At 36.0% G+C, this 20,327-nt stretch overlaps 1 protein-coding gene across 3 annotated transcripts in view; it reads right to left on the reverse strand.

Moving 5' to 3' along the window:
- cacna2d2b (calcium channel, voltage-dependent, alpha 2/delta subunit 2b) overlaps window positions 1-20,327 on the reverse strand; it is a 32,460-nt gene that overhangs the window by 3,416 nt on the left and 8,717 nt on the right. Inside the window, exons 3-37 of one of the 3 annotated variants that reach the window (XM_079890555.1) lie at window positions 20,000-20,116; window positions 19,861-19,920; window positions 19,257-19,301; window positions 18,761-18,884; window positions 17,812-17,943; window positions 17,641-17,698; window positions 16,756-16,806; window positions 16,584-16,683; window positions 16,000-16,161; window positions 12,194-12,304; window positions 11,926-12,004; window positions 11,689-11,738; window positions 10,469-10,558; window positions 10,310-10,375; window positions 10,153-10,227; window positions 9,045-9,119; window positions 8,486-8,557; window positions 8,193-8,264; window positions 7,340-7,401; window positions 7,175-7,251; window positions 7,023-7,083; window positions 6,833-6,930; window positions 5,512-5,602; window positions 5,372-5,434; window positions 5,112-5,215; window positions 4,306-4,404; window positions 4,104-4,195; window positions 3,933-3,980; window positions 3,769-3,840; window positions 2,672-2,824; window positions 2,499-2,551; window positions 2,274-2,329; window positions 1,178-1,301; window positions 992-1,101; window positions 766-848 (exon numbers count right to left, since the gene is read on the reverse strand). In XM_079890555.1, coding sequence (XP_079746681.1) covers window positions 766-848; window positions 992-1,101; window positions 1,178-1,301; window positions 2,274-2,329; window positions 2,499-2,551; window positions 2,672-2,824; window positions 3,769-3,840; window positions 3,933-3,980; window positions 4,104-4,195; window positions 4,306-4,404; window positions 5,112-5,215; window positions 5,372-5,434; window positions 5,512-5,602; window positions 6,833-6,930; window positions 7,023-7,083; window positions 7,175-7,251; window positions 7,340-7,401; window positions 8,193-8,264; window positions 8,486-8,557; window positions 9,045-9,119; window positions 10,153-10,227; window positions 10,310-10,375; window positions 10,469-10,558; window positions 11,689-11,738; window positions 11,926-12,004; window positions 12,194-12,304; window positions 16,000-16,161; window positions 16,584-16,683; window positions 16,756-16,806; window positions 17,641-17,698; window positions 17,812-17,943; window positions 18,761-18,884; window positions 19,257-19,301; window positions 19,861-19,920; window positions 20,000-20,116 — 2,985 coding nt within the window. Of the gene's footprint in view, window positions 1-765; window positions 849-991; window positions 1,102-1,177; window positions 1,305-2,273; window positions 2,330-2,498; window positions 2,552-2,671; window positions 2,825-3,768; window positions 3,841-3,932; window positions 3,981-4,103; window positions 4,196-4,305; window positions 4,405-5,111; window positions 5,216-5,371; window positions 5,435-5,511; window positions 5,603-6,832; window positions 6,931-7,022; window positions 7,084-7,174; window positions 7,252-7,339; window positions 7,402-8,192; window positions 8,265-8,485; window positions 8,558-9,044; window positions 9,120-10,152; window positions 10,228-10,309; window positions 10,376-10,468; window positions 10,559-11,688; window positions 11,739-11,925; window positions 12,005-12,193; window positions 12,305-15,999; window positions 16,162-16,583; window positions 16,684-16,755; window positions 16,807-17,640; window positions 17,699-17,811; window positions 17,944-18,760; window positions 18,885-19,256; window positions 19,302-19,860; window positions 19,921-19,999; window positions 20,117-20,327 lie in introns of all 3 variants that reach the window. The other 2 variants (XM_079890554.1, XM_079890556.1) reach the window with 2 other exon arrangements.

Below are 20,327 nucleotides of genomic sequence, written 5' to 3' on the forward strand. Positions count from 1 at the left end.
ACTCAAATAAGCATGACAAAATTTGTGACTGCCATGTCCAGTTTTGCTGCTGTTACATGTAAGCCAAGAGTGAGTCACATAATGGATTTAGTGCATCACTAAGTAGTAGATTTTAGAAGGCAGGCAGCAAATGATGATTGAAAATGGTTTGTTGTAGCTTGATGGATAGAATTAAAAGAATGCAGGTAAAGGGATAAGCAAGTTGACATTTATACATTTCATTTGTTTTGATGTTCCTCTGTTCTGTTGTGACAAAAAAAACAAACAAGTTTATTTTTAAACTGCATTATCATATTATTTTAGTGAGGACTCAGATGCTCGGTTATTCTGGGTAGTTGTCAGGATGTTGCTATGTGGTTGCTTGATTGTTTTTGGTAGTTGCTAGGACAATGTTATGAGATTTTTATGGCGTTCTGTGTGGTTGCCAGGATGTTGCTATGTGGTTGTTCAAGTGTTCCTGGTAGTTGCTAGGACATTGCTTTGAGGTTGTTAAGGTGTTCTGTGTGGTTACCAGGATGTTGCTATGTGGTTGCTCAAGTTTTCCTAGTAGTTGCTAGGACGTTCTAGGTTGCTATGTAGTTTCTAGGGTGTTCTGGGTTCTTGGCAGGATGTTGCTATGTGGTTGCTAGAGCGTTCTGGGTGGTTGCCAGGGTTTTGCTATGTGTTTTCTAGGGTGCAGTTACATTATAAAAATCATCTTTACAAAATATAAACTAAAGAAGCAAAACAAACAGTGTTTGATCAGAGCAACAGACAGCAATTCACCTCCGAGTTGTAGTCGAAGCATTTGTCAGGTCCTTTCCGATAGCGGGCAGAATTTAACACATCACACGGGTTCTCTTCTTGAGCTGGAGAAGAAAGGATTAAGGAAACGCCACAAGCTCTGTCTGTCATCCATCCATCAATCAAACAGAAAACAGAGTATTTGAGGGTTAAAAGCAGATCTGTTAGTGTTGCTCTGTGTGCAGGGGATCATGGGAAGGAAGGATACACTTTGTTCTGACAGGCAGGAGTTTCTCGATCTCGCAAGAGCTGCAGGGCAGCGTCTCAGCCACCACAAACAGCAGGTTCGTGTTTTCTATACGCTTGGCGTGGAACAACCTGACAGAAAGAGTGTTTGAGTTCAGAAAAGTGTGTTCAAATGCACAAAGGACTGTTCACACACACAAACACACACCTGGAGCAGTTCCCACAGTCCTGCAGCACGTTGAAGGAGTTGGTGGTGTTGGTGAAGTAGAACTGACTGTGAACCGTCACGCAGCTGCTGCTCCCTTTAGTGTCTGAACTCTCGGCCCAGGCGTCTGCTAGAAAACCGGCATAATGCAATCCCAGGATGATCAAATCTCATTTAAAAATATATTCTATGAAATATCAATAGAAATATCATCAATGTCTATTTAAAATCTGTGTGCTGTGTATTTATTGAGTTTGGAGTATTGCTTCATTAGTTTAGAAAAATGTTAATGCTATTTATGTGATGCACCTTGTTGCTTTCTATGAGCATTTCAGATGTTGAATTATGGTTAGAATGTAGCTTTAAGCCTCATGCACACCGGGGCGATTATCACTTGTGGTTAATGCTCGTTCTTATCGCCGACATTTAACACCTCGTGACTAAACAAAGGGCGCCAATGTGAGTATGCACACCGACGCGCAAAACGCCAGCCGTAAAAGTGCAATTTAAAAAGAAAAAACTTCTCAGGTTAGTTTTTTTTTTTGGTTTGACGCGCCACGTTAAAACCTGGCCGACCAATGAGAGCTGCTGAAGTTACAATATCGGCATCTTTTCCATCATCTTTCCTCATTCAATAGAACAATAATCTCTTCATAGCTGGAGCTTCTACTGCTGCTGCTTGAAATATCCATGTTCTGTTTGCCAGTTAGCAAAAAGTGGTTTTGGCAAGCACGTAAATACTGGCTCCCTTCTTCTTCTGTGTGACAAGCGGGTGTCAGAAGCGTAAAGTTGCGCAGCGCCACTTTGTGTACTTGCGTACTGTTTTTCAATAAGCGCCATCTACTGTCAGGGAGTGAATTTGCATGTTCACTCGGCATATTGCCAGTTAAAATTGCTTGGGTATGAACACAAAGACGCGTCAAAAAACGCGAGCGATAATAGTCCCAGTTTGCACGAGGCTTTAGAAGGTCCTGCTGAGAAAAACTTCTCCAACCAGCCTAAACAGCTAAAATGTGCTCTATAAAACAAGCTAACAGACCAGCCTGACCTGTTGTAGATGTTTTTTTTAACAACGTGACAAAATCAGAGAAAAACAAACCTGTGGTGAACCAGCTGCTGTAGATAAGTCCATACAGGGACTGCTGGAGAACAGACCTGAAAGAGACCAGCGACATTAGCGCATGAGTATCTGAAACAATGTTATCAAGACATGAATGGATTTACCAAAACAGAATTCACTTTCTTATATTTGACGTATATCTACTGAATGTTGCTCTATCAACCAACAGGGAAGGTTTTATCAACGTTCTCCAGTTGTACTCACCACGCTGCTGCTGACGTCCACCAGGCCAGACTGAGGAAATCAGCAATGGAGGGCTAATGACAAAAAAAGACTTTTAATACCAAAACACTGCTGCATTTCATCAGTTTCCCTACATGAGATTCAAATGGACACCATTAATGAATCAATGGAACATGAACAAATGAGTTTCTCACCACATAATATCCCCTGTGTGCGGCTCCCGTGTGGCTGCTGGCCGTCGGCTCACAGGCCGACTGAAACTGGAAGGTCTGATGGCGTGCGTAGATTGAGTTGTTGTAGAGGGCGAACATCAGGTAGGGGTCGACCTCGCCGAAGAACAGCCCCACCTGAGACAGACGTGGACATAAAGACGTGCTTATTAATATATTAAAGGGGACATATCATGAAAATCATATCATGAAGTTCAAGTGCTATAATCGGGTCCCCAGTGATCTAACAACCCAGAAAATGTGAAAAGTGACAACCCAGTAACTTTGTTTTGGTAAGCCTTTCTCTGCAAGCATCTAAAAAAATAAGCCGATCAGATTTCGCTCCCCTTCTGACGTAGGAAGGGGATCTTATTCTAATATTACCACCCCTTAATCTGCACGTTTACACACACAGCGCTGACATTTGGTTTTTGCCAGCGACAGCAGTGAGTGTAACCAGTTCTAACACAATGGCAAAAGTTTGAGCAAAGCATGCCATATCATGATTAATGTGTAGCTAACACAAATGTGAATTTAATTTTAGTATACTACAAACTAAATGTTTTACATTCTAAATTTATATTTCGTCACTGTCGGGCCTCGTATCACCATATTTCGTCAAGTATGATGCACTTACTGCCTCACATGCGGCCGTTCTAATGACGAACATAAATTCTCAGAAATTTGCAGGTCAAAAACCTCGTAACTCCATTTGAGCTTGATCTTGGTAACATGTTAATAATATAATGACACATGCAAGTGTCTGACTATATATAAATCCACAATATAAAAATATAGATATCATAATGTTCTTTCCATTTTCTAAAAAGAGCAAATGTATGCATTAAATTTGGGTGTACGTAAGTGTACGTAAATACGTTACCAATTTTAACAAATTTTTTCCAAAACTAATTCTAAATTAACATTAAATCGACAGCCCTAAATATAATATAATATAATATAATATAATATAATATAATATAATATAATGTTAACAAACATTTTTATAAGTTTGATTTTTATATATAGATAGATTTCAAGTGACTATATAAATATTATTTTTGGTGTTTTGGAGCATCTACCTTTTTCCAGTGATCTCTCTGATTGGACATAACCAGGAAACCGCCATCATCGATCAGATAACACAGCAAATCCTGAAACACACATTCAAAACCAGATCAACCAAAACATGTACAGCCAAGAAGATCTGTTATCATGTAGAGTTTGAGTGTGCAGGTTTTCTCACATCGCTGTTCACTTCACAGTCCATCTCACAGGATCTGGACGGGCCGCACTGCACAACACAACACAAACATGAAGTTACAACATCTCACCACACTCATGCCAGTACAGATGAACATAATGTGAGAAGGGTGACGTTTTTCTTCCATAATTCCTCTTTTCCAAAAAAATGTACCTTATGTGCGGACTGTCTGCTGTCTGATACGTTGCTGGCGAGGATCTTGAACTTGTCGACCCAGGCCTCAAAATCCAGCTTAACGCCGACCACTAATAACAGGAACACACGATGAGGATTGTCAGAGTACAATATGATTTTAAACCTCTGCCGTAATGATTTATCAGCTTTGTGTCAAATAGGTTTTTTCTGAGAAACACACCAGCAGGCCTCATGGTTTTGCCTCCGATCACGACCTCCACAGCGGTGGTGACCAGAATCCCCACAGTGCCGTTCTCTGAGATTAACAGATCATCCATCGCTAGACACAAACATCAGAGTCATTCAAACGATGAAAATTTACATAAAGGGATGAATATCACCCATACTTAATGTATAAAGTCAACAGGAAATCAAAATGGACTTTATTTAGCGTCTTAACAAATGTTCCTGATTTTATTGCACAAAAATGTCTTCATAATCTTTCGTAATTACTTGCAACTTCTGAAACCGGTATAAAATGTATGAACAATCTAATCAATCTGTAAAAGACAAGACCCACCCAACTTTTATTTTCTCTTAGAATATCCTAATGATTAGAAATGTCACATTATGAAAGTTAAATGGGTTCCGGTTTTACGGTTGATAATTATGATTTTACAATAGAATAGCGGTTGAGCAATATGGGCTCATCTGATTTAATGATGCTAAAATTTAAATGCAATTTAATGAACAAAAAATATAATTTACTCAAAAAATTATAAATATAAAAGAAATCACAAATATTTTCTAAATATACTAATATTTTAATTGATTCAATAAAATTATACAATTATTGTAAAATAAATTATACATTTCTTAAATATAGTTGTGTTAAAAACTTTGATTAACTGTAGATACCAGTACATTTTGCAGCAGAGACAGCTATTGTTATAAACTAAACTAAAAAGAATTAAAAAAATTATTATCCATTGGTTGATTTATTGGTCGGCCACTTTTTGCTTAGTGTTTGTAAAGTATTGGGCTCACAGGCTCGTGTTGGCGCTCTGAAGATGTAGCCTTTGTTGTCCAGACTGCGACGGAAAAAGTTTGAGTTCAGAGGCTCGGGGTCCTCGTCCCATGATTCAGCAGCCCTGAAACACACACACACACACACACACACACACACACACACACACACACACACACACACACACACACACACACACACACACACACACACACACGTATTATAACGAAGCCTCCAGTAATTGTAATGTCATGACAGTACCAGCAGTGTCGTCACTCACATGTTGGGGTAAACGCGTGTGACGCCTCCATTGGTGGACGCGAACAGCGCCAGGAAGCCGTACCTGCAGAAATCAGATTGTATTGAACAGCTGAAAAGCATTCAGAGTAAGTCAACAGACTCTGACGGGTCTGATCTTACGTGTTGAGGTCTTTGTTCTGCCAAACGCGTGTGGCGAGCTGCCAGAGGATCATAGAATCCAAGATCAGGTTATGAATGAGTCCCTGATCACCTGTGAGCACGGTTAAAAACATGAAATTATGAGATTCTCACAGTTAATAAATTAAGTCTTCACATTTCAGATGGTGAGAAAATATTAAATTGTGCATTATGACATTATGAGGATTTTGTTTTTATTAGTCATTGCAAATATATTACTTTTTATTTAATTATGAGTGCTGTAATATAACAATGTCATATTTAGTAATCAATACTAACTGTAATATTAAGTAATCAATGCTGTAATATGTAGCCATTTTCTGTAATATTTAGAAATCGATATGTATTAATCAATATAGTCATATTTAATAAGAGCTGTAATATCATTTAATAGTGTACTATTTAATTAGATCTGTAATATTTAGTAATAATTGCTGAAATATTTAGTGATTGATACTGTACTATTTAATTAGAGCTGTAATATTTAGAAATGAATGCTGAAATATTTATTAATAAATAGTGTAATATTTATTAATCAATGCTGTAATATTTAATTAGAGCTACATATTTAGTAATCAATGCTTTAATATTGTAATATTTAAATGGAGCTGTAATATTTAGTAATCAGTACTGGAAAATTTAGTGATCAATACTGAAATATTTAATAATAAACACTGTAATATTTAATTATTACTGTAATATTTAATTAGAGCTGTATATGTAGTAATAAATGCTGTTATATTTATTTAGAGCTATAATATTTAGTGATCAATAGTGTAATATTTAATTAAAGCTGTATATTTAATAATAAATGCTGTTATATTTATTTAGAGCTGTAATATTTAGTAATCAATACTGTAATATTTAGTGATCAATAGTGTAATATATAATTAAAGCTGTATATTTATTAATAACACTGTAATACTTAATAATCATTACTGTAATATTTAGAGCGGTTTATTTAGTAATAAACGCTGTTATATTTAATTAGAGCTGTAATATTTAGTAATCAATATTATATTTATCAGAACTGTATATTTAGTAATAAATGCTGTAATATTTATGAGAGCTGTATATTTAGTAATCAATGCTGTAATATTTATTAATCAATTTTGTAATATTTAATTACAGATGTAATATTTAATAATGAATGCTGTAATATTGTAATTATCAGAGTACAAAAAATAACTGTTGCTATCATGTTTTATTACAGATCTGTAATATTCAATAATAAGTGCTGTAATATGTAATAATCAGTGCTGGTGTCGACACGATCTCCGGTCTGGAGGTGAAGGTTACTCACAGTCTTCAGATTCAGGTGAAATCTCCACCATCAGAGACAGGAAGTTCGCCAGGAACTGTGTGTTATTCTCAGCCAACTGCAGACGCTTGCAGTATTCTCTACAGATAGAGAGAGTCAGTGAGCGCCCATACATATACACACTAATATTTAACAGACACTTCCGTATCATAATGGATCTATGTGCACAAACCTGGGGGCCAGAAACACATGACCAGCGGACTCAAAGGAGTTCGGCAGCAGAGACTGTAAATCTGAGAGAAGGGCAGGAGAGATTATTGAGGATGAAACAGCAGGATCACTAATCTTGCACAAGACATCATCCGTATTAAAGGAAACACTCACACTGCAGCTGTAGCATGACATCGCTGAGATCAGCCTGGATGTAATATTCATTGTACGGAGGAAGTACCAGACCCAGACTGCAGGGGGCGACACATGAAAACAACCAATGAGCTCAGAATGTTTAACGTCAAACCGTACGATCAGAACAGCCCAGTCGACTCATACCTGTAATCAGTGTCGTTAATTGGTGTCCAGGAGTAAATGCGTATGACCTCATCAATGTAGCGCTGCAAGAAAAAAACATTTCATTATTAGACTTTTTTACACAAGGTTTTCAACTGTGTATTGATAGCGCATTTACTTAGATGTAGCAATTGCACAGATCTCTAAACGTTTTTAGCTGTTTCTAGCCATTCTATGTATGTCTCAAATAGAAATGCACTTAAAATTTTAATTTAGTGCACTTAAATAGTGTGTAGTGCACACTATTTCCGATGGATTTTTAAAGTATGCATCCATGCTTTTCAGTTATTATTAGTAAATGTTTTGCGTTGAAGAGATCTCCTCACCTCTTGAGGAACTTGTCATTCGCTCAAAAAATGTTTGCGATTCACTGAGAAACTTTGCGTTTATCGGGGGAATGCAAAACTTTTGCGAGAGAAAGCAAAAGCATTAAAATATTTTTTTTTCCCATTCCTTTAGGGGCTCCATATAAAATTTAAATATGTAAAATTACTTTTAACAACAAAATGTATCTAGATTCTAAAATTTTCACACAAACATGCAAAATAAATCGATTTGTGGTTTTAAGATGTAATTTTATGTAAAAACTGGAGTACTCTTACAAAATCCTCAATGTACTTGAACATTAGTAGTGAAGTATATACTTCTATTGTATATTTGGGACATAATGCAATTATGCAAATTGGGATGGGGCTAATTAATGACATCGTTTAGGGCATCATAGACATGTACATCTGAAATTTGAAACTGTAATTTTGAGCCATTTATAGAAAGTCATGTCCCAGATATCACACATGTCCTAGTTTCATCTGACACATTAATTGCACACACTTGCCTCGTCCAATGACTTAATTAGAGTTTTGATCGTCTTTTCTCCTGATCGGCCATCAATCATTTGCCGACGAATCTGAAGAGGATCAAAAGCAGGCGTTAGAACGTTATCCATGAGCTCCTGCTGATTTAACATACATTATCAGACATGATTCAGCCAAACGTCATATTTAACACATGAAGTGAGTGTGCTGGTGCCGCCCACTCCGAAAACAATGATTCATTTCTTATGAACAACAGAGAAAGATGCAAGTTCATTCGAGGATAATGAGAATGTTAGATCAGTAAAGACGGCACCTCCTGTTTACTACTGTCTTCTACTTCAGCGTCCAGGAAGTCCAGTGTCACCGGCTCTGGCAAATCCTCTTCCTGCAATGAGACAAACATCAGCACAACCAGGGTTATTATCGCTAACTAAAACTAAAACCATTTTCGTTACTTGAAATAAAATAAACGGTAACTGAAATACATATATTTTTTAATTTCAGCTATTTTTATTTAGTTTAACTATAAGTACTAAAATAATCAAAACTATATAGATGTATGTATATGTATACATATATATATATATATACTAAAATTATAACTCAAATTAAAATGGAAATTATAATTTAAAATATTAATAAAAATATATATTATACTGAAACAACACTGAGACAAACACACAATCATGAGCATGATGAATCTTACGAAACCCGTCAAGAACATATCTGGGTCATATTGCATTCCCCAAAATAATACAAAATACAAAAATGGGCTGTTGGTGCATTTTGTTCATGAAAATGAAATTATTAAAAGACAAATGAGCGGGACTGTTTAGTCATTTCGGTTTGCACACAGACAATCAGAGTCTCACTCGAGGCTGCAGGTTCGGATGCATGAGCACGTATCCATTTGGGTCAATGGCGAAGATGTATCCGTTTGCTCCCAGCTACACACAGAGAACGAGAAAAACAGTCTGTGATGACGTTTCCTGTTTCTCATAGTGGACGGATAAAAGACTAATAATAATACAATTACAATATACTGTATGATATAAATCAACAATTGCAACTGAGACATACTTGAGACATTGCTAATATTAAATGCCATGATAAAATGGTAATCATGCTTTAACCTTTAACATGAAGGTGTTGGAGCAAACACACTTTTATTGATTGGACAAAGCATTTTATATAATATAATATAATATAATATAATATAATATAATATAATATAATATAATATAATATAATATATGTTTTATCAGTTATACATTTTTTAAAACCTCCTTAACCATATTAAGAAAAACACACTAATAATGTTTACAATATAATAAAAATTCATGTTTACAATGTAACATAATAAAATATTGTTATATCAGTAACATACATTTTTAAAAAACCTCATTAATCACATTTACAAAAAAGAATAATTTACATGAATATATTTATAATATAATATAAACTAAAAAATGTATATACTGTAATATAATTAATATATATTTAATCAGTTACACAATTTAAAACCTCACTAACCACATTTAGAAAAACATATATTAATAATATACATTATAATTGCAATAAAATATAAATGAATATGTTTATAATGTGATATAATAAATTAATACATATATATTTTCACAAATATTTAAAAAAACTTAACCATTTAAATTAACCATCAGTGTATATTAATATATTATTAATATGATAAAATATGAATGTTTTATCATCACACACTCATTAACCACATTTACAAAAACATTAACAACATAATATTATATAATATAAAATAACATCATATAAAATAACAATACAATATAATATAAAAATGTTAATGTTAACTGTTTAATGTGGTAACATCTAACCTTTTTTATTATTAAGAGAAAAACATAAATAAATCGACCTAAAGAGGTTACACCAACAGAACTAAAAGGTAAAAGTAGCTCAAGATAAGCTCAAGGTTGTGAGTGTAGAAGACTTCACCTTGTACTGTGGCGTGAGTCTCTTCAGCTCATCCAGATGAACGTCGACCCCCATCACCCCTAAAAGCAGCTGATTCTGAACACACAAACACTGCCATCAATGATCTGCACACAGCAGAGTTCAGCGTGAAGATGATCCATCAATAATGGAGCGTCACCTGAGAGTTTCCGTCTATGGTGAGGTTGAAGACCGGCATCGTCCCCGTCACCACCAGACCCAAACCCTGCGAGCGAAACAGAAACTCACGTTTTAGTAAGACGGACCCAGAGCGGCCCATATGTTTCAGAGACAGAAGGCGGGTCGAAGCGACTCTCACCAGAGCATCCTGATAGACGTTGGTCCATTGCACCTGCTTGGCACTTCTGCCTGCCAGAACCATGGGGCGGCCCAGTACGTCCAGATACTCCTGTGACACACATTCAAGCATTTTACCTTCCGGAAAATACCACAATTTGTGTTTGAATTAAGGCTGAGTGATTTGGCCCAATAAAATAAAATAAAATAAAAACAATTATGAAAATGACAATATATACATCTTGATATTTTTGACTATATTGAATATCTCAATATTATGTATTTTTTCCCATTCAGAGGAACAATTATAAACAAAGAACATTTTTGCGTGAAGCACAGACTTTGTATAAAATCAGTTACAAAATTAACTGAAATAAACTGATTCCCTAAAATAAATCAACTTTAAACTCAAATGATGTTTGCTACTGAATTTTAAATCAATTTGAATCACACTATTAAAGAGTCGCTGATTTGTGAGTTGCGAGACAACATTTTTGAGTGAAGCACATATGTTGTGTAAAACAAATCAATTACGAATCAATTCGTTGAAATGAACTGATTCACAGAATCAATGAGTTAAGCACGTCAAATTAACAAATTAGTTAAGAATTGATTAAATGAAACACTTTTTCACTGAAACAAATCAAATGTATAAATCAACTCACTGACTGAATTGTGAATCAGTTCGAATCATACCATTAAAGTGTTTTGTTTCTCATATACTCGCGAGACAAGCATTTTTGAGTGAAGCACATCATATAAACAAATCAGTTACAAGTCGATTACCTGAAACACTTTTTCACTGAAACGAATCAAACGTACCAACTAAATTGTGAATCAGTTTGAATCATATGAAGTGTTTTGTTTATAACATACTGTACTTGTAGGCTGCGAGATTGTGGGAGGAATTGATTCGTAACAAATCAATTACGAATTAATTCATTAAAAATGAACACTTCCAACTCATTCACAGAAACGAATCAGATTTACCTGCTCTAACATTGATTTTGCTACTGAATTTTTAATCAGTTTTCAATTACACAATTAAAGTGTCTCATATTTGCGAGTTTCGACGGAATTAATAATTGTGAAAACAGCCTCTTGTCTTTAGTAACCTTAACTAAATAAACCAAGGCGCATTAAAATCATAAAATCATTTACAATGTTGCTTAATTTGATATTGGCAGCCATAACAGGAAAAAAAAACTTGCACACATTAATGTGTGTGTGTGTGTAACTCACTTGGGTGTTAATCCTTATAGCACAGATGGAGCGGATCTCAAAATAGTATCCTGCCGAGACAGTGAGACACTTAGTGAGATGTCACATGTGATTTCTGTATTTTTCAACATGCATCAGCATATAAATCTACTTATATTATCATAGTAAGGGCAGATTTTTGTTTTTTTCAGGAAGAAATCGCATTTTTACAAGAAAAAATCTCCACTAGCGTCTCCTCCAATTGAGCATTTGTCTCACCCTTATTAGCACATGCGATCCACTGCAGCGGAGTGACATCATAATTGTGCTGCCCCACCGAGAACGTGAACACACGGACCTGCAGATGCCATCACATATCCCACAATTACCCCGGCAAATTAGACAGGAAACAAGCTGTTTCACTGGAGGAAAGTGCTAATTATGAGGAACACACACTTCCAGAAGACAACAGCAGAGCAGAAACACAAGACGCTCAACACACAATGAAGATATAAATCATAACATGTCAGGAAAGTGATGATCAGACCGTCTTATTGGGCCAGTTGTACTGCTCAAAGATGTCCTGAGCTCGGTCCTCCCCTCCGTCAGTAAATAACATGATGATTTTATTGCAGTTGGCTCGAGGAACATTCGTCTTCTGTGTGAGAACGAGAAATGGAGAGAGAGAAGATTATAATACTGTGTCCGAACCAAAAGAGCAAGCAACAAATCATCACATCTCTTTAATCAAATGGAACCGTGATTTTGTCGAGGTCTGGTTTCAAGCCGGGTAGCTCCGCCCACGGTGAAATCTCATTGGTCCAAATTCTCACAAAATGCAGGTGTGTGTTAAAGAGATATTCCGGGTCCTGTACAAGTTCAGCTCAATCTGCAGCATTTGTGGAGTGATTTTTTACAAACTTAAATTTCACCGGGTCAAAACTGACCCAGGAAGTAAAAAGGTGTAAACAGATTTTAAAGGCAACATTATTTTTATAGTCATATTAGGGTTTATGGCATTGCATTATAGCAATGAAGTTGTGGAATGGATATATCAAGGTGAGTAAGGGACTGTTCGTTATTTATTTAAGGGGCCACCGGAGGAGTTTTGAGATCTGTTGTCAAAAAAGACATGACCCTCCCTTCGCCAGCAATAATTTTTTCTATGACCCTCCAAAATGATTGTGAAAAAAGGCATGACCCTCCCCGATAATTTATTGATTAGCCTAATTCTGTACTGGTTTGCGCTTGGCAAAGATGTCCACTCCAGATAGCCATTGTTTGTTTGTTTTTTAAACCATAAACTCTTGCTTTCTCATCTGGCTGTAACGATAGACCAAACCTATGATTCGGTTCGTATCACGATTTTTTATTTTAGATTTGAAAAAAAAAATCATGTTTTCGGTGCTGATGCGGTGTGACGCGTTCAACATGTGGGTGGCGTTGCGAATAAAGCATCTAAAAGCTGTCACAAAGAACCGGCAAAAGTAATGATTATTAATATGTCAAATATAGCTAGACATTTTAATTGTTTTTAATAAACAAGTGTTTTCTGTGTCGACTGCAAAGATGAAGTTGACGATGCGTCGCGATCGTCTCAGAACGCGCCAGAGAGAAATGCACATTTCATAAGGAGAAAGCAGTCTGTTTTCCTTCGTTTTGAATTGTTCTGCATGTTTAAAAGTAGACATTTCAAGCTTTCTATATTTCTCAGGTCTATGAGGCAAGTAGCATACCTTACGCTGAGTTTCGGTTCATTTATGAGACAAGAGTGCAGTTCACTCGCTCGCGTCTCCGTGTCATGATTATCTATTTTCTACTATATTTACTTCTTATTTATTAAATCCAGATGAAACATTGATTAAAATTAAGATAAAATTAATAAAAAAACGAAATTCACTTTAAAGAAAGGCTTTGTGCTTTCTGTTTGAGGTCTCTGTGCAATTTTTAAAGTCGCTTCAGAGCAGTCATGTCCGTGCGTAATGGAGAACTGTCACGTCCGTAACATTTTTTTTTTCACATAAATGCAAACACGAAAAATAAAATAAAAATAATATAAAATTTAATTTTCTGTGGAGGCCGATCTTTATTCATCCGGTGGGTATATATATTTTGGTTTGCACAGTGTAATTTAAAGAATTACTAAAAAATATTTTGCCACCTAAAAGTTAAAGATTTTTTTGTGTCACGTCACATGTGTATTTCCCTCATATTAAATATAAAACGCATGTGCAGACTGATATTTTTCTAATGTCTTGACTCCTTTCAGACGTTTCAAATAAATGCATTTTCTGAGAATTTTTATTTTAAGTTTTGACTGCAAATGTCACGTCCATTCACTGGAATCGCCCAGTTTTAACGAATTTATCCTAAACTAGTTTTTGTGGTGTAGGTCTATGTATTTTATGTTAACTTAAATAATAGCCTACTAATAGTGATTTAAAGATGTGGTAGCGCTGCGAAGATCGCGAGTCGTCAACTTCGTCTAGCCGACACTGACATAAAAAATAACTGTTTTATTAGTAAACAATTAAAATGTCTCCTGCTATATTGAACATATTTGCCTGTTCCTTACAAAACACTGACAGTGGGGTTTTTGACCGGTTTTTTTTTTTTTTTTTTTTTTGAGCAGCAGCGGACAAATTATTTCGACACACACACACACACACACAATATTGATAAACAGGATTTTTTTGTTGCTTTTTTAATACAATATAAATTTCATTTAATTTGTTGTTTAATAAAATTATAAGCCTATTATTTTTAGTTTATTAACAGCAACAACAGCTGTAAAGATGAAGTTGACGATCGCCATCTCACGCCTATAGAGAGAAATGCACATCATTACATAACCAGAGAGTAGCCTATTTCTTTTCGTTTTAAATTGTTAAAAAGACATTTCAAGCTTTCTTAAGATATATTTCATGTATGTGAGGCATATGCTGAGTTTCGTTAAGTTAGGATGAGATGCGCTCCTGTTTACGAGCAGTGCAAGTGACCACGCGGGCGCCTCTATGATTGTGTTGTCTGCTATATTTGGTATTTGGCAATTTGTTGATAAAAAAAAAATATTAAAATTAAGATACAATTTATACAAAACGAAATTCACTTTAAAAAATCGTTTTCTGCAAAACAAAACTTAATTAAGTGGTCAAAATCATGTCTGACCCTCTCCATGTCTCTCGATATTGCGTATACTCGTGTGTGCGGTTCACTTTTCATAATCAACATAGATGAAAAAATAACTATTATATTTTAACAAAAAAGAAACTAAATGAGCTTATTTAATGGTAACAACACAGTAGGCCTACAGACTCTGTATTTGTGCAAATTGCTGCACATTCATTTTATTCTGAATTTTGCACACACAAGTTGAAAGGCATTTGTTTGTGCATGCATGTAAAACATATCTGCAACATTTATCAAGTTCACTGATAATTATGCGTGCATTTATTAATTATTATCTTAATGAATAATGAATAATGAATCAAGGACGAAGCATGTAAACTGTTTGTTTAGAATTTGGATCGATCATCGCAAATAGATCGTACAAAACCATAGGCTATAGAAAATGGGTGGGCCCGGACCTAAATGCCCACCCGGGCCCAATGGTAGCGCCGCGGCTGGTGGTAGCCCTACATCTTACACATCGTGGAAACAAAATAAGAATGGAAACTAAAATATGCAGTTTTGCCCTACAGCGCACATTCTATCAGCAGTTCTGGCGCCTCAGTCCCAATACTGTAAAACTCGACGTACGTTCACATCACATGTTAATGCAGCGGTAGAGTTACACTCACAGGACACTGTGCACTTAACAAAAGTTCATTATTTGCTCGTGCTTTAAAGCTTTGCCGGGTAAACATTTCTTTGGCATTCTGTTCTGACATGATGCACGTTTTCTAAGCGCGAACTGAAGTGCACACTGTCAAACAGCGCCAAACTGGATTTTTGTTGAGTCAGACTCAGACCCATCTGATATCGAAGGGGGGCTGATAACGCGAGATCAACATGGAGCTAAATGGAAAAAAATAGCACCAAACAAGCCACTTTGAAATGTTGCTGTTTTAATGAATATAAAAGTTGGGTGACCCTCCCCCTAGACTAAAAAAAGTTGGATGACCCTCCCCTCAACAAAGAATAAAAAGACATGACCCTCCCCTATTTTCCTCCGGTGGCCCCTTCCATAAATACCGAACGGTCCCTAAGTGATTTTCTGCACTCAAATCATGATAACACTCATATTGTTCATGTCTTTTGGTTGTACTATTGAAACTGAGTATTTATATAAGTCATATATTCCGCCACAAATGCTGTCGATGAACTTCTCGTGTAAATTGTGTTCAGACTCACGTTGAGCAGCTGGTTGAAGGCGAAGTGAAAGCCGGATTTGTAATCGGTGGTTCCTTTGGCCTGCATCTGCTGCACGGCCTCTTTAAAGATCTTTTTGTTGCGTACATTTGCCTGAACCAGGTGCCTAAAGCAGGGCACCACTGCCTCGGCCTTCTCATTGAACTACCACAGAACGAGAGAGGAAATACAGCTCAAGTAAATGTACAAGTTCATGAAAAAATAAATAATAAACAGTGAATATTTAACACATAACTAACTTCGTAGCTTTAGAACAGCTTTTGAATTCTATTATATCTGCAAAAATTTCAAGAATATTTTATCAGTCGATTAACAAAAGTGTCAGTGCACTGCTAAAAAAAACAGCCTAGGCTGGTTGGCTGGTTTAAGCTGATCTCCCAGGCTGGCCAAGCTGGTGTTTAGCTTGTTTTAGCTGGTCTTTTAGCAGCTTTCCCAGCTTGACCAGCTAAGACAAACCTGGTCAGCTAAAAAGTGTCCAAAACCCCTTCTAAAACCAGTCTGGGAGACCAGAAAGCTACTTTCACAATCCAAAAAACATCATGGCATGTTCGAAATAGCGCACTGACCCTAGCCACATTGACATAATCGTCGTCGGAGAGCGTGTCGAGCATCTCTGTGACTGAAGCTTTGATCAGTTTGAGAGTGAGTCCACTGACGCTGCCGCTCCTGTGGACGGAAAAGATGTCATTGTTGAACAAACAACACAAACGCACAGCAGAAAAGCACGCACATACTCACACGTCTACGAGGATGACCATGTCTTTCGGCGATGATGCTCCTTGAATGTACCTGAGGAAAACAGCAACACAAGTTTGAGTATCAACATGCCCTAAGCCACACCCCCAAACAGTCCAATCAAAGCCAGCCAATTGTTTTTATATTTGTCTAGATAATTATGTATATAAAAAAAGAAAAGAAATCGGATTTAGTTTTATTTGACAGTTTGACATATGATTTCATGTCTCCAAATGAATATTACCACCATGTTAAATGCATAATTCAATTATTTCTTTGAAGAAAGCCGAAGATGTGAATTATATATACAACATTTACTATTTTATGAGCACATTTTACAGGAAAATCGAGTTTTTCATCTAAAACATCACTTCAACTAGGCTATATGACAAAGTTTTGTAAGAAAAGTCTGGCTTAACAACCGAGGGGGAGGAGCTTAGCGTAGGGTCAATCTAGTGAATGAGTGCTTATTACATAAATAATATTAAATGAAAGAAATGTATATAGTAGTATTCTTATATTGTCTTGCTGAATGTATTGACAAGCATGGTAAATTAAAATATACCATGATGTCAATTCTATTGAATGACATGTATTTAAATAATAAATTGTAGTTTAAATAAACTTGTAGTTTGACATGATCACAAAGTGCACTTTGTAAAAGTGTACTTGAGTGTCATAAAAGTGTTCTCTCTTTAAGTACATTTAAGTGGCCTTTTATTTCATCAATATTATATTATATTATTTGTAAATACAGTTATTTAAATATACTTTTAAGATTTGAAGTAGACTACAACTCATTTAATACAATTAACCACACAGGGGTTTTCACAGGGTAACTTATTATCTTATTCCTGTAAACACTCTAAAGATACAGAAAGTGTTTACCAGGGTCTCCGTCGTACATCGTAAAGGTCGATCTTATCCGGCGCTCTCCAGGGAGCAGCTAAAATGTGAAATGTTACACAAAAGTGCTTATTTGGGTAATAATATATTTATGCAAAACATACTGCAACCTTCAGTCAGACACAGAAATGTATGCACAGATAAGCATGTTACCTGGGTAATATCTTGTGACCCCCGTGGCGCTCCCAAACGCTTGCCAGAGTAACGACGGGTCGTCTCTGCTGTTCTCCATGAAGACTCGCTCTAAAGCTTGTGTCCAGTTCAGCTCATTCAGAATCACTGGAGCTACAGACAGACAGACACATTACAACTAGGACTGTCAGTCAATAACAATTATTTTGGCAATCGAGTAATCGGACGATTATTCTGATGATTAATCAAGTAATCAGACGATTATTCTGATGATTAATTGAGTAATCAGACGATTATTCTGATAATTAATCGAGTAATCAGACGATTATTCTGATGATTAATTGAGTAATCTGATAATTTTTTGTTGTAATAAAATAGACCTAAGTGAACAACAGCCTTTAAATGACTTAAAATTACTTAAATGACTTTGTTGTTGCCCAGAGAGAGAAAAACAATGCAATATGTGGTGTCGAAGGAAAAGATTCACGAGAGATGGCGTATTTTTCCCGGGTTTAATAAATGACTTAAACATCACACTCGTCCACATACGTACTGTACATGGGGATTGAGTGAGAAAAAGCATTCAAATAAACATTCAACTCAGGTCACAAAATATAAAAGGAAATAAAAGGAAGAGTACAAAGGTTGATACAGCGGTTTTCTCTTCTCCTCACCTGTCAAATCTATTACTGATACTCAACGCACATGCGCAGTTCTCATTTTACCTCAGATTACCATAAAGGCTCAAAGGGATGTGATGTACAGGGAACAGAGGATGTGATTGGATAACTGGACTAACCAGCGGACCAATCGCATTGCACAGCATCTCAAATGTTGGTTCGTTCTTTCTGAAAAGTCTGTCCTCAAAATGATTTGGTATAATCACTTCCCACAACCATCTCACACGATTACATTCCCAAACATAGCTATTGGCTCTTAGAGATCTAATAGCATCAGACTGGTTCCTCACCGCCTTTGTAGATGTCTGTGGGGATCTGGACGGCGGTGTGTGAGAAATTCACATGGTTTTTAAAGATCGGGTCGTACACGAACTCCAGTTTCAGCGACATCTGAGAATCTATGTCTTCACCATCCTGATGAGAATAAACAATATAATCAGATACATTCACACACACATATTACATATGAGGCCATCTTTTCAGCTTGAGTTTGATTGTCAAAAATCATAGTCATATGGTGATAAATGAATATGCAAAATAGTAGTTTTGAAGTTAGAAGTTTGAGCAACTAGCTTCTAAAAAGAAATTGTGTATGAATGCATGAATATTTCCTATATACAGTACATACCAAGAAAGCGTCATTTTCATTAACATTACATATGCTTTTTCTCAAATAGTTCAAAATGTTTCATACAGGCCCACTTTCTAAAGCATGTAAATCTACATATTAAAAACTTTTACATGTTTTTCACATCGGCGATAGATAGAGATGTACTCAGTACTTACATAGTCCATCTCTGCTTTAGAGTTATAATATTCAATATTTTCCTCCTGAAATAAACACACAGAACAAAAATACAAAAACCTGCTGTTTAAAATCGGCTTGAGTATTTGAAGAGTCAAATACAGATGTCCTCCGCATGACAAACGCTCATTTAAGCACAATTCACTCATATGAGCATGTGTGTTGTCAGTCGAGCTGAACATCTCTAATGAATCAAATCAGTCAGAAAAACGAGACGTCACAATCTATTGGGCTTAAACAGACCCTCAAGCTACAGACTCACAGAAATTATGACTCACAGCGAGTGTGTGTAAGCTCGTATCTGGATCAGAGATATATACGGATGTGAATATGAGGAAGAGGTGCATCAAGGTACACAGATGGAAGAAATGTAAAAAAGAGAGAATGAATCCGCTCAATTTGTGCGGTTCATTTGAATGAATCAGTTGAAGCAACATAGGAATAATTAGTCTGAATTAACTTGGATCATACATGCAAAAGCAATTTTAAAAGTGAAATGTTGAAGTGCATGAAGAGTCTGGAAAAAGCTTGCAAAATTATTGTGGAATGAAAACAAAACTATTGTCGCCGTTAAAACCATCTGACCTTGATTCCATCTTGCCAGTGATGATCTTTCTGAAGACGCTCCGCTTCACTCGCCAGTTTCTGACCCAAAACATAGGCGAGAACCGTCAAGAGTAATCCTGAAGGAAGTGCGTGTGTGATTGTGTGCATGTTTTCTTACCTCAAGCGCTTTGCGTTTCTTGGCCAGCAGTCTCTCAATGTCAGTCGCCACTTTTTCTACGATGTCTCGAGGGTTATTTCTGACCAGACTGAACTGTCTTCTCTTCTCACTGTAGATCTGAAACAACATTGACATCCATATTTTTTTATATATATATATATATATATATATATATATATAAAATCATGAAAACTCTCTGAAAAGTTATTGCATGTTATTGAGTATGTTAATGTATTTGGTACATATTTTTTTATAACATGCAAATATAAACGCAGATTTGGCTTTAGCAGAGTCGTGTTTACTTAAGCTTTCTTGGGTAAACTATATT

This window comes from Squalius cephalus (genome assembly GCF_949319135.1).
Source record: "Squalius cephalus genome assembly, chromosome: 13".
Taxonomy (NCBI): Eukaryota; Metazoa; Chordata; class Actinopteri; order Cypriniformes; family Leuciscidae; genus Squalius; species Squalius cephalus.